We start from the raw sequence: 14,247 nt of genomic DNA, 5'->3' as shown, positions 1-14,247 counted from the left end.
CTTGATTCATATGTTCCCTTGCTCAATTTACAGCTGAAGATGCATATGTATTTCTGGTTAACTGGTTTGAAAGGTTTCCACAATACAAGTATAGAGATTTCTATATGTGGATAATGGAAATTGAGTATTATTATAAATAAATCATTGTAATATATGTAAAAATAATTTCAAATATAAAAATTTATTAATATATATTAATATAGGTAAAAACAACTTTTTCGAAAAATATTTTCTGGAAATCTGCCAAACAGCAGAAAATATTTTACACAGATTCATCTAAATACCAGAAAATATTTTTCAGTAAATTATTTTACAGAAAAGTAAAACATTTTTCAGAAATCATTTTACGAAAAATATTTTACTGGCAAACAAACGGACCCTAAAAAGAAGAAGAAGAAGCAGCAAAATTGAAGCCCATGCTAATAATCACAAGCCCAGAAAAAAGTTTCCATTTTTAATTTTTTTCTTTAAACGTGTAAAAAACGAAGAAATTTTTGTGATAAAGACACTTCCTTTGTCCCCTTTCTCTTCCCGTAGCCGGCGTCTCTTAATTTAATTCAGTTCCACTTCTTCTCTTGCTCTTTAATAATTCAATCTCAAATCTAAATTTAGGATTGAAAATTTCCCAACTTTTTGGTGTTTTTTTAAAAGGGATTTAATCATTTGGATACTAATTGAAGCACCTGATCTTGTTGAGCTGGAAATAATAAAGTTATTTCCCTTTGTTTTTTGAGTTTTAATGAGGTGGGTTTGGTCTGGATTTGGAGTTTAGGGCTGAAGGAAAAAATTGATTTATTGGGTTCTCTTTGAAGTTAAATTTCAGGGTTTGATTTGAAATGGTATATTTCCATAGATCAATCTCCGCCTGCAACTCGGCTGACCAGGCTTCTCCAATGGCAAATTCTGGGAATTCAAGTGATCTCATGATGAACCCCAAATCAGCGTCATCAAAGGGCAATTTTTGTAAGAAACAAAAGGTATTCAATCCGCCACAAAAGGTATTCAATCCCCCAAGTTGTTTAAAAATCCCCTCTTGTGAAAGATCAAGATCTGCTGCCGTTGATGTTGTAATCTTAATTGCTGTGATTGCTGCTTTTGGAATCTTATTGTTTCCAACTATAAAATGCATATCTTTGAAAGTGATTGAATTCATCGAAGCCGCCTATGATTTGGTTAGAGATGAAATGATGATATCTCCAATGATATATGGATCCATAGGACTTGGTTTTTCTTGTTCTGCAATAGCTGCTTGGATTTTGCTTCTTTGTACAACTAGGAAATGTGGGAACCCTCACTGTAAAGGGCTCAATAAGGCCACCGAATTCGATATTCAGTTGGAAACCGAGGAGTGTGTTAAGAACTTGTGCCCTACGGTTAAAGATGGTGTTTCCAAAGGACTTCTCCAATTGCTGCACAATCGTCACAAGGAATTGGAAGCTGAGTTAAAGAGGCTGGCACCGGTTAATGGAAGAGCAGTGCTTGTGTTTCGAGCTAAATGTGGATGTTCCGTTGGCAGATTGGAGGTTCCGGGACTGAAGAAGCAAAGAAAGATCAAGAAATAGGGTTTAAGGATACAATTAGATAGATGAATTTTAAAGCTAATACAGAAACTAGCTCATAATGCTGAGAGGAGTTTGAGTGCCTTTTCAAGTTATGTTGTCTTTAAATAAGCTTCTCATAGCAATAAGTTGTAAGGATTATATACAGTCGGGCTATTAGCGGAGAATATAATAACCCTTTCGTTTATTTCATTGCTAGTTTATGGAAATTTATGTTTTAAAGCTTATGTGTTTGTGTTCTTAGTTTTGCAATTGATTTTTGTGTAGCTATAAATCATTGAAATTTGAGACCTTTTAGGCATTAGATATTCATGCTTTTGTTGAGCTGTTTGATTCATGGTGTGTTATGAGAACTATTTGATCGTGATGCGGCTTGTACAAGGAGTCAGATAAGGAGTTCTAAGTCAAGCTTGGTCAGATCTTATCCTCGATGGATGGGACTCTCTCTCCTACTTATTTAGCGAGCCCTATAGGTGTTACCGGCACCTCTTACTCTGATTTGATCTTTAACCCTTGGGCAGGCAATAAGCATTATCTAAGTCCCTAGTCTGAGTTTGATCTATGGGTCATCTCACAAAGACAGGTTCGTGGAACAAGAGCAAGGTCTGGGATTAGCTCTCTCACTCGGGCATACTTTAGGGCTTAACTACAAGGTCTTTTGAATCTTTAATCTGTTTTACAAGTAATATTTCCTACATTTTCAGCTTCATAGTAGTGTACTGCAGATTACATCAACTTGGTGTAGTGAGAATTATTGCTCGTACAGTTCCTGAACCAGATGATTTCGAGAAGGTTATATGTCTCGCATGATAGCGTTTCTAGTATTCTCTGCTAAATTTTCTATGTTCTATTGTTGTGTACATTTGATAGTGGTATATCTTATCATATTCGATATTAACAAAGTCGATTGTTATATTTACTTATGTTTTCTGTTCTTTTTTCTGTCACTGAAGCGTTACCAGTTAGTACTAAAAGTGCCTTTTTCCTTGTTTCAAGCATATTCAGTTAAAGGAAGAAAAGGTAAGATGAACAGCATGCAGATATAGCGCAAACGTAATCTAGTTTCTTCCCTTTTTATGATTCATCACAATTATTACTCTACCTAGTTCTCATGAATTTAAGCTGTTAGCACTTAAGGATAAACCGATTTTGCTTTGCATGTCAGTTTAACATTGGTTCAGTCTCTTATTTGTGTCTATGTTATGTTGCTCCAACTCTTATATCTTTCATAAAGCATTTATGTCCGACAAATATACGGACATGGCATGGGGATATGATCTACATTAAAATCTTTAAAGACAATTTGAACATACCGGTGTGTTGGAGTAATTTACTAGTATTCTTTGAATGCGAAGTTAAATATGTGTAAGTAGCAAAAGAAAGAAAGGAGTGGATTGAAAGATAGAGCATATTTTTGAAGATGTGATTGGGAAGGGATAAGCACTACTACTTGCATGAATTGGCCATTATTGTTGTAATATACAAATCATAGGATTCCTTTTTAGAGAAAAAGCTTGTAAACCTTAATTGTATGTCTTTATCCATGACATTTCACCACAATTTTTGTTTAAACAAGGGATAATATATAATTTGGCCCCCTAAATTTTTCCATTTGTACTTGGTTTTTAAATTTATTTTTGGACCTAGTAAGTTCTTGAACTTGTATTTCATCAATCAAGTTGATACATTCACACAAACACTGTTAGTTTGTGTTGATGTGACATTACTAGCCAATTCAATGGTGCCATGCGACGGTCACTCAAAATGCCACATGGCAAGCATAAGTATAATTTTTTAATCGGGATAATATATAATTTGGCCCCTAAACTTGTTCATTTGTACCTAGTTGATCCTTGAACTTGTATTCCTTCAGTAGGTTTGTTTCCCCGCATTAATACTGTTAGTTAGTGTTGATGTAACATTGCTAATCAATCCTATGTTACCACATGGCAGCCTCTCACATGGCAAACAAATTTAAGGATCAATTAGAGGTATAAATGAACAAGTTTAGGGTCAAATTATATATTATCCCTTTAAACAAAAAGCTCAGCTCAAATAAATTCTTAACTCTCTTGTTAAAGTAGATTTGTGGTGGGACTGTATCTCCTTTGAGTTAATATCTTTTTTGAAAATAAAGAGAGAAGAATAGTGACCCTTGGTCATAAAGTTACAGTTCAAGCAACACTACTCCCTTATGCAAGGGTGTGGACTTTCTTTTTTCCTTTGAGGACTAGTAATGATCAACATAGATGTTATTCCTCGTAATCATGTTTGATTTTATTTTTTTTAAGGAATCAAAACGCCCCTAAAATCAGAATTCAATATTGACTAATATGGAAGATCATTGTGCTACTCAATACTAGTCCTGTAGAAGGGTATGTTTCAACAAAATCATCATCATAAACAAATTAAAATTATCTACTCTACTCTCTACACTTAAGTCCCCTAAAATAAAGAAGCAAGAATTCTGATTAGTTTGGTTCAGAAAAAAACTCCGAAAGCATAGCAATGTAAAGTGTAGCAATGTAAGTCATATCAATCCACTGATAATATTCATAAGTTTGTTTTACAACCAGGAGAAAAAGAAAATTGAAATGGGGATAATAAAAAATAGATAAAAATCAATGACAACATTAGCAGCAGTACCAACTTCCAATCCTCTCTAACTCTACTCCCTTTTTTGTTTAAACTATGTGCCAAACTCTTTACTCCTTAGGGTGAGTTAATAGATCATTGCGCAAAGCTATCTCACTCTCTCTAATATGTTAGATAACTTGAATTTCTGTGCGTAACTTGATAATGACTCGATTATGAGATTCAATGGAAGAGGACAGGTGATCAATCATTATCCTGTTACATCCAACAGGGTTCCTCAAAGTGCCTGCGAAAGTAGGCATTTCAACTGCCACTTTAGATACCTCATCATGCTGGTTTGTTGGATCAGTTCAGATGTGTTTTCCCTCAAGCCACTATGGAGAGAATTTGAACTAAGGAAAAACTCGCTCATGTTGTTTAGTGGCTCTTACAAGTCTGGGATTTTGAGAAATAAAAACTTGAAATATAAGAGAAGGAAAGGGGAGAATATACCTTGCATGTACTTTCTTTGCGTGCCTGACCACTTCATCAAAGACCAACTGGCTTAGGTCAAACTCCACCATCTTAACAACCTTTCTAATCAACACTGCAACTTTCTTACTTACTGCATCCCTTTGGCTATTGGGCAACCAATTCCTTGTAGTAATGACAAACAAGGCAGCATAGACAGTGGTCAGGGATGAGGCTCGAATCTTATCAAGCCAAGTGAGATGGACATTGCTGGTAATGATGGAGGCTATTATGTCCAATGATTCCTCCAACTCCACCATGTTCTGGCAGTAGCAGTTGAGCACTTTCCTGATCAGAGTAGGATTGAAATTGTACCATCTCCCTCGAACAAACACTTTTTTGTAGAATTCACTCTGGTCATCAGTGACGCTCCTCAACAAATTGGCATAGAACTCGAGCACCACTTTCCTTATATAAAGCTTCACAAAGCTGACAAATCTAGTAAGGCTATTGCTGTTGAGGAGAGTGTCTAAGTCATGCTCTAGGTACCTTTTAAAGCAAGCTTAGGTGAGGAAGGTTTGATCTTGCTTTTGCCAAAAACCTTGCCTAAACAAAAACACTCAAATGTACATTTTTAACATTATTAGCTTCGACTAGATTAAAACACTCAAATAGCATCAATATATATATAAAATATAAAATAGAGGTGAAATTCAATAATGATTTATAATTTTTTTATCAATGTTGCATTTTGATCCATGAACGCATTAATTACCTTTGATTTTTATAACATTTTCATCCATTACCTTTATTAATATTAATATAAATACTTTATAAATATATATCATATTTTTGAACAAAATTCATCTTTAAGCTGAAAAATAAAACAAATAAGCATCTTTAAAAGAATTTAAAGAAAATTGATTGAAAATATTGGTTTTGAAAAAAAAAATAGGAGTCAAGTCTCAATTAAAATTTGAAGAAATTAATCAAGTAAATTTAAATATATTAAATATAAAGTATATGAATATGATATTTTTTTCCAAAAAAAATTAAAATTTGATGTGTGCGAAGCTCATTAAAAATTAGAGGGATTTACCAAAAAAAGCCAATTTTTTTATAAAATTACCGAAATAGGCCGGTTTTTTAATTATTTACCGGACTGGGCCATTTCCCCCAAAATCGCGCCACGTCGGAGCGATGTCAGGGGACGGGGCAGAAGGTCGCGCTGACGTGGACGCGACCTCCTGTCACTTAGCGCGGTATCGGGAACGCGATTTTGACCCTGATTTTTACGCCTGGGTTTTATGGCTTTTAGGGTTTAGGGTGCAGGCTTTTTAGGAGTTAGGGGTCCAGGAAAATTTTTTTCGAGTTGACGTTTCTGGTTAAATAGTGGGAAATCGCTTCTACTAGGATGCTATTTAAGAAGAAATTGTGAAATAGTGGCCTCGTGGACGCGATTTCGCTACAGTGGTCATGTGAGAAATAATTTTTTTTGACGTTTTCTGAGGAAATAGTATAAAATCGCTGATACCAGGATGCTATATGAGAAGAAATTGTGAAATCGCGCCCTCGTGGACGCGATTTCGCTACAGTTGGTCATGTAGGAAATAATTTTTTGACGTTTCGAGTAATAGTGTCAAATCGCTACTCGTGGACGCGATTTACTCTGATAACAAGTTTAATGAGGCTATAAATTAGACAGAATTTTCTTAGAATGCATAACTCAGAGTAGAAACATTTTAGGTTAGGGTTAGGGAATTTAGAGTTTCAAAATGAGTGAACGTATTAGTGCTATTATTTACTACGATGGTGAGGTTTGCCACACCGAGAATGGTGTTGTTTTTTTGTCGGAGAATACGGTGCGACTGTCATTTAGCCAAAACATAGATTTGACAGAACTCCATAAAAGAATTAGGCGTAAAATCTTCGGAACCACGCCAATGAAAGTTCAGTCAATGACGTATCGATTTTGTTCTTCTGTTGATCCGGTGACATATGACTCGTTCGACATAAAAGATGCTCGTAGCTTGGAGGCAATGGTGCAGACTCATCTTGCTAGCGGAGCAACTTATATTGACTTATATGTACAATTTATGTCACCAAATGATGTACTTCTATCCGGTGTTCGAGATGTATACACGACCCCTGGCCGACACTCGGTTAGCGTGTTACAAAATACGGAACAGCCCATGTTTGGTAGCGGTGTCGAATGCACATCCCCCCAAGACACTCTGTCGGTGGATGGGACATGTACATCGGTGGCTCGACGGTTGATGCTGGAAATACGAGCTGGAGAACCGCATCAAGTTCTACTGGATGGCAATCTACATCCAATTGGGGGCGTTATCAAATGCCCAGAAGAAGGGATGACGTACTACCTACGACATCAACCGGTGAGGGGACGTCGTACGCTGCAGATGATTGTGGGTTAGAAGGTGAGTCCAATGTGGATCCACCTCGAGTGCCCGGGCCGGATGGTGCAGAGGTGGGATTATTTTCTGAACCGGAGCCTATTCCAATAGAAGGTGAAGATGGTGATATGAGTGCAGATGATGAAGAAAATCCACGATTCAGAGCATATTCACCTCCAGCCCACATGCATAATGTCGATCTATCAGCAGATGATGCGTTAGAGTTTCCAGATCTACCACACTGGGTGCGTGATCGTACAAGTTCGGGAGTAGATGTTGGTGAACTTGAAGTTGGTAATCAGTTTACCAATAAGGATAGTTTTATTGGTGCTTTGAAACAGCATAGCATCAAAAACGGCGTTAATTACCACGTCGTTAAATCAAAATCTGATAAGTTTGAGGCGAAGTGTGCGGTGCAAGACGGCACATGTTCATGGAAAATCGTCGCCTCGTTAAGGAAGAGGACATGGTTGTGGGAGATCAAAAAGTACAAAGGTCCACATACATGTGCTGCAGGTACAGTATTGAATGTGTATGAATAATTTTTTTATTTTCCAATGTTGCATTACTTAATGTACTCCCTCCCTATGCAGGTGTTACGCGCTGGATTCCTCCTTTCTCTAGCTTCCAACGACGGTTGTTGTTCCTCCGGTGGGGATTCTAGTTCTTCCGGTTCGGCATCTGGTTGTCAGACTTGGGACGATGATCCACCTTCAAAGAATAGTGTATGTGGAGGTGTTTGCATCATGAACGGCGACAGAGTTTGAAAGCCATGCGTTGCTGGCGATTGGTAAAAAGGAGAGCTCCCCGACGGCCCTCCTTGCGACCCCTCCTGCGCCGATGACCTAGTTATCGGTGGTCCGCTTCAACATTCAGAAATGGAGCTGATCCGGGCATTTGGCTCCAACCTGCCATAGGATTCGGAAAAGGATACATGTACGGGTTAGGGTACATATAAGGGCTAGGAAACATACCTGGCATCATAGGGAAAGGTGAATGCGTGGGTATCATCTGTTGAATTGCTGCGCCAGGTGACTGCGTTGGTGCTCTCGTTGGGGACGGTGATTGCATGGTCGCTGATGATGAACCGGGTGAATGTCTGGGCCTCGTTGAGGGGCTGCCCTCGTAGTTTTGTCCCCTTAGATTTTGAGGCCCGCGCCTTTCCCTTCCGACACGTATTTGCCGCCGCCTCTCCTCCGGCGTAAGTAAATACGGCTTCCCATGGGCCCTAAACCATGGCATGTATTCTGGAACGCACGCTAACTCGGGAACGATGGTTGGTTCCTGAGTAGGTAGATATTCATTCCGATTTTCCCACATTTCTGTGTACACCGACCAATTACACGGCCAATCCGTACCTAATAGCCGAAGGTCGATTTTGTGGTGCTCGTCAAACTCCTCAGGGTCCGCAAGGATCGGTTGTCTACATCCAAACTGTCGTAGGACTCTGTTTGTCTGGTGGGGCTCCACGGTTGCATAGTTGATCAACACCACTTTCACGTGCCAGCGTTCGATTTTGTAAAACTCTTCGGGATTCTTGCCGGATTGCGGATCCTCGTATGGTGTCCATTGAAACTACATGAACATGATAGAAATATTACATATATACATAATACTAAATACTAAATATCAATCCACTAGCGAATGTATGGAAATATCTATTTACAATAATACTTACTTCCTTAGGCGTTGCTCAATAGAAGCCGTATATCTTCAAGTTCATCGGTATTCCACGATAACTTGCGGATGGTTCCACCTAATTAAATAAATTTTTAGCATTCTTTTATTCTTACAAAATCTACATATCAATTTCAAAATGTAATATAAAATTTACCTCGTTACGAGTGGGAATGTATATGGGTGGTTCACTCGAGGACGTAGAAATGGAAAGTGAAACCGTGCCCATGATTGCAGTAGTGACAGACAACCTCCGATTTTTGCTCTCCTCGGTTTGGTCGCCCCGCACATCTCCCTATATAATGTTGCCAAGACGGCAGACCCCCAACTAAATTCACCGGCTGCTCTAAAATCAACGAGTTTTAGCAGCCACCTTAGATGTACACGGCTCCGTGATGTGTCGACCATGAGATAGCCTCCAATTATTTGAAGAATGTATGATCGAGCATATCAGATTCTTTCAATCTCGGTTGAATTTTCATTCAGACCGGGGAAGGTGGCACGTAACCAGCCCATCTCCACTTTACCTCCATCCATTTTATCCGGAACGGCGCCTAAAAGCTCGTAGCACACCGCCTCCCAATTGCTAGATTGGGCAGACCCGGTCACTAGGTGCCCATCCACCGGCAATCCCAAATGCAGATGGACATCTTCTAGAGTGATAGTGCACTCTCCACATGGAAGATGAAATGTGTGCGTCTCAGGTCTCCACCTCTCGATCAACGACCGATCGGTTTGGCTCCAACTTGCATCCCGACCTACTGTCGCCACGTGCCAAAATCCCGCTTCCCGCAGGTAGTTCTCTACTAACGGTGATGGAGCATGCATATTCCGAATATTGCATTCCAATACCCGATCTTCAGCCTTTTATAACAAAAAATATATTAATAAATATCTAAAAATACATAAATAAAAATATCTTAAAAAATTTAAAATTTAAATTTAATACTTACCATGTTCATTTGCTCCACCGATATGTGATTCCTATCAAGACGAATCAATGATCCGGCCATTGTTGAAAATATTAAAAATTCTAAATTATTTAAAAAAAATAAAAAAATTTAAAATTTTCTTAAAAAAATGAAATTTAATGGAAAAAGAAATTTAATATGGATTTGGAGATTTTTTGAAGGAAATTGAGAGGATTTTGGAAGGAATTTGAGAGTTTGAGAGAATTTTGGAAGGAAATTGATAGAAATTTTGAAGGGAATTGAGAGAAATTTTGAAAGGAATTGAGAGAATTTTGAAAGAAATTGATATTGAATTTGTTTGTGAAAATAAAAGGGTGGGGATTTATATAGTAAAAAAATTTGACCGTTGGGCCTTTGTTCACTGTGGCGTCCACATCGCGTCACGTCGGTAGCGACCTGGCGACGTGGAAGGAAATCGCGCCTCAAGGGAGCGATTTCCTTCACGTCGGCAGTCGCTACCGATGTGGACGCCGACCTTCGCTCTCGATCCCGACATCGCTCCGACGTGGCGCGATTTTAGGGGAAATGGCCCAGTCCGGTAAATAATTAAAAAACCGGCCTATTTCGGTAATTTTATAAAAAAATTGGCTTTTTTTGATAAATCCCTCTAAAAATTAAATGTGAATTATGTCACGTGGTTAAATGGATATTTTGTCTTTTATGTTGATTAGGAAAATGGATGATTGATAAAAATAAATAAAGATAATGAATGATATCACTTTTAAAGGTTTCCACTAACATTTAATACAATAGGAAAATTTGAATATATTTGTTTAAACACGGATAAAGTTTTAGATGTGCAAATTAATCCTATTGTTATATTTTATCTGTTAAATAGTGACGTGTAATGTTAAATTCATGTTAAAATTATTTTTATAGGTAAACTATAAAATGGTCATCCAATTATGCTTTTCGATCTATTTTGATTACCCAATCATTACTTTTTGATTTAATTACTAAACTTTTCAAATAAAACATTTTAGTTACTTTGTGGGTTCTTTTATTGGTCTAGTAACAAAATTAGCCCTTTAATGCTTATACATTCTATCGGTTTGATCATAAATACAAAATTTCAACAAATGTAGCCCTTAATATTTACAAAATTTGTCATTTTAGTTCTAATTTTAAAAATTCAATAAATTTAACCCTCAATATTTACAAAATCATCAATTTAATCTTAACTCAAAAATTTAAAAATATTTAGATTTTTTTATTTTTAGTCCCTTATAACCTATCGCCTAACTTATATGAGATATTAAAATAAGAAAAATAATAAACTGTTTCAAATCACACTCTAAAATGAAGATAAAACACACAAAAAAAAAGTAAGATGTAAGTAAAAGTAAAGGCATTATTTTTCTTTTTATATCAAGGGGTTTCCAGTCTAGTGTTGTTGGATAATAATTGTGGAGGAAGAGAGTTGAAAATGTTTTTTCTTTTTTGATTTAATCATGGATTTTTTTGGGTGTAATTTGGTATCCTAAAAAGTCAATAGAAAAGTAGGCCAAGATATAGGCAATGCAATTTGGTTTGGTTAAAATGTTTAAAGTTTTGATATTTTCTTTTATGGTTTGCAATCATTTCAGAATTTTTCAACATTTTAGAAAATTGTGCTGAGATTGGAATGTTACTCTGTTCGAAAGGGCTGATGCTGTAATTTATTAACTTTTGAACTGTCTTACAGAACAGAGAACAGGATATGGACATGTTTGTGGTGGAGAAGGCTACCGAAAAGACGAGGAATCACAAAGAGCTAAGTTCACTAGGGACGCATTGAACCATCTCTTAAAGATGGTGGAGTCAAGGATGCGCGCAAGGCATACGGGAACTTAATGTTGTTCTTGTTGAAGATGTATTTATTTTAGCTTCAACCAGTGGAATCTTTCAATCCCATCTTGACTTAAGGTTGAATTTTGAAGACTGCAACTTGATCTTGGGTTGCAGTCAGCCTCCTATATATGTTAATGTTTAAACTAGTGAAAACTTTCATCTAATTTTTTAGTGAAAAAGATATTATTGACCCAAGGCATAAGTGTATTTTCAGTATCCACTCTTGTTTAATTCAATTGCACACTAATTATTCTTTCATTTATTTCAACATTTTATTGTGTTTCCCTTGACAGGAATGCAATCTTTGATGAACTTCTCAAGCTCATGTTACAGCTCGACTTCAAGGTGATATTCCTATTTATTGAAGTTCTTTAAAGGACTTATTTAAGTAGACTTTAAGCCTCTATTATGAATCTGATGTGCATCTTTATTTTTATTGTTGTTACATTGATTGTATGCTCTGATTTTGTTTTATCCATACTGAAATTTGACTTTTTGATGTTGCTTGTAGGTAGACTTTTCTGAATTCTCGCGCTTCTATGATTTTGTTTTCTTCGTATGCCGAGAAAATGGTTAAAAGAATATTAGTAAGCTATCATGTACTACTTAGTTAAATGCAAATAATTTTATTGATTTATCTTTGGAATAAATATTAAGGATATATAAGCTAAACTACAATGAATTTCTTTGGTCTTGGATTTGAATCTCTCTCTCTCTCTCTCTCTCTCTCTCTCTCTCTCTTATGCCTGATTGGTAGCGGTAAGCAGGGCTGTTGCTACTCGGAGATTAGTCTTAGCCGGTAGGTTCCGTTTGCTTAACCAATGCTGTGACTTCGTTGAGGTATGAGTACGGCTAATACTAAGCTGTTTGGAAGCATCTCGTGAAACTCTTGGTTATTGTTTCGATATCTAAGTTGACTTTACCTTTTACATTAAATTTCATTAGAATTGTGATCTTGGTTGTTATCGTGTACTCAAATCAAATGACATAAACCATGTATGTCTTTTTTTCGGCAGCACTTCAATGTATTGTCTAGGGAGTAACTTGTTGTTGAAGTTTGGTCAGCATGTAACAAAACAATCAGGAAGCAGACCATGAAGATCGAGCCATGTAGGAGCTGCTGAAGCAAGTGCAGCTGTTCATTTTTTGTTTACTTTGTAAACTTAGGTTGTAGTTCATTTTGAACTATGTTAAGTTGTTGATTGATGTAATTTGATGGTAAATGAGCTGTTAACTCAGCTTTGTTTATGTGTACAAGCTTAGTTTTTCAAGTTTCAATGTATTAGTGGTAGTAGGTGTTGATTAGGTGACCAATTACTGTTTTTTGACAAGCTTAGTGCTTGGTTTATGTATTGGCATTATGCCATTGTTCAAAGTTGAATGAAATCAGTTTGTTTTCTTCCACATACTCTCCATTTTCTTTTGTTTTTCTTCTTTTTTTTGGTTCAAATTCGGTTGTTTCCTTGGCAAGTATCGAGACTTGTTGCTCAAGCCATAAGCAGCACTTGCTTGTATTCAGTTATTAACACCAACAACTGGCATCTAGAGCTTTAATCTTAAGGGACCTGTTATTCAGAACAATGGCCTCATTAAGCTTCTCACCAGCTGCACCACCAGTCTTCAATGGAGAAGGCTATCACATATGGGTGGTCAAAATGAAAACCTACTTGCAGGCACGTGATCTGTGGGAGGTGGTCAACTCAGATGTTGAACCAGAGCCACTCAGAGCCAATCCAACAGTGGCTCAGATCAAGCAACATGCTAATGAAAGGACCAAGAGGCAAAAGGCCATGTCTTGCATCCAAAACTCAGTACCAGATGTGATCTTTACAAGGATCATGGCTTGTGAGACACCAAAACAGGCCTGGGAAAAATAAAAGAGGAGATTCAAGGGACAGAGAGAACAAGGCAACAACAGTTGTTGAACCTGAGAAGGGACTTCGAGAATTTGAAAATGAAGGAAGAAGAAACTATCAAACAGTACCCAGACAGAATTATGGCCGTGGTAAACATCATAAGGCTCCTTAGTGAGCTGTTCAGTGAAGCAAGGATAGTGGAGAAGGTGATTTCAACCTTGCCTAAGAGGTATGAGGTAAAAATTTCATCCCTCGAAGACTTAAGGGACTTGACCAGCATCACATTGACAGAGTTGATCAGTGCTCTTTATGCATAGTAGCAGAGAAGAGCTAGCAGACTGGAGAGCACCAAGAAGGTGCCTTCCAAGCAAAGACCAAACTTGCCTCGAGCACCTCTGCCTATAAAGGCAAAAACACTTGGAGAGATAAGCCTAAGTCAGATGCTGCAAGAAGAAGGGACCAACCCTACAAGCATTGCAAAAGACCTGGTCATCCAGAGGCAAATTGCTGGTTTAGACCAGATGTGCAATGCCAATATTACAAAAAGATGGACCATGTTGAAAAGGTTTGCAAAAGCAAAGGTAGGCCAAGGCAGCATCAACCACAACAGCCAAAGGCTGAAGCTCGAGTAGTAGAAGAGAGCAGTGACCATGATGAGCAAGTTTTTACAGTTTCATGCTCAGCTGCTAAGGAAAAGGTTACAAAAGGATGGCTTATAGACAGTGGTTGTACAAATCACATGACACCAGATCCTTCAATCTTCAAGTCAGTTGATAGGAGCTTCAAAACAAAAGTGAAGGTAGGAAATGACCACTTCATTAAGGCAGAAGACAAGGGAGATGTGTTGATAAGAACTCCCACAGGTAACAAGCTGGTCTCAAATGTCCTATTGGTC

The 14,247-nt window shown here is 37.4% G+C and overlaps 2 protein-coding genes across 2 annotated transcripts; one reads left to right on the top strand and one right to left on the bottom strand.

The window, feature by feature from the left end:
* Nucleotides 1-509: 509 nt before the first annotated feature.
* LOC105779194 (uncharacterized protein At5g19025) lies at nucleotides 510-1,786 on the top strand. The gene has a single exon (XM_012602956.2). The coding sequence runs from the start codon at nucleotides 837-839 to the stop codon at nucleotides 1,560-1,562; it is 726 nt and encodes a 241-aa protein (XP_012458410.1). The 5' UTR covers nucleotides 510-836; the 3' UTR covers nucleotides 1,563-1,786.
* Nucleotides 1,787-4,077: 2,291 nt separating this feature from the next.
* On the bottom strand, nucleotides 4,078-5,050 carry LOC105779196 (uncharacterized). Its single transcript, XM_052629672.1, has 2 exons — nucleotides 4,647-5,050; nucleotides 4,078-4,440 (listed from the first exon to the last, which is right to left on the bottom strand). The coding sequence occupies exons 1-2, from the start codon at nucleotides 4,922-4,924 to the stop codon at nucleotides 4,413-4,415; spliced, it is 306 nt and encodes a 101-aa protein (XP_052485632.1). The 5' UTR covers nucleotides 4,925-5,050; the 3' UTR covers nucleotides 4,078-4,412.
* Nucleotides 5,051-14,247: the final 9,197 nt, after the last annotated feature.

The sequence above is a fragment of the Gossypium raimondii genome, chromosome 4 (genome assembly GCF_025698545.1).
Source record: "Gossypium raimondii isolate GPD5lz chromosome 4, ASM2569854v1, whole genome shotgun sequence".
NCBI lineage: Eukaryota > Viridiplantae > Streptophyta > Magnoliopsida > Malvales > Malvaceae > Gossypium > Gossypium raimondii.
The sequence above is the reverse complement of the archived record's forward strand: the minus strand, read 5'-3'. Positions and strand labels throughout refer to the sequence as shown.

Coding starts and splice junctions, on each gene's coding strand:
- LOC105779196 (XM_052629672.1), bottom strand. CDS start 4,924: ATGGTGGAGTTGGAGGAATCATTGGACATAATAGCCTCCATCATTACC. Junction 4,441..4,646: donor GCAAAGAAAGTACATGCAAG/GTATATTCTCCC, acceptor CTACTTTCGCAG/GCACTTTGAGGAACCCTGTT.
- LOC105779194 (XM_012602956.2), top strand. CDS start 837: ATGGTATATTTCCATAGATCAATCTCCGCCTGCAACTCGGCTGACCAG.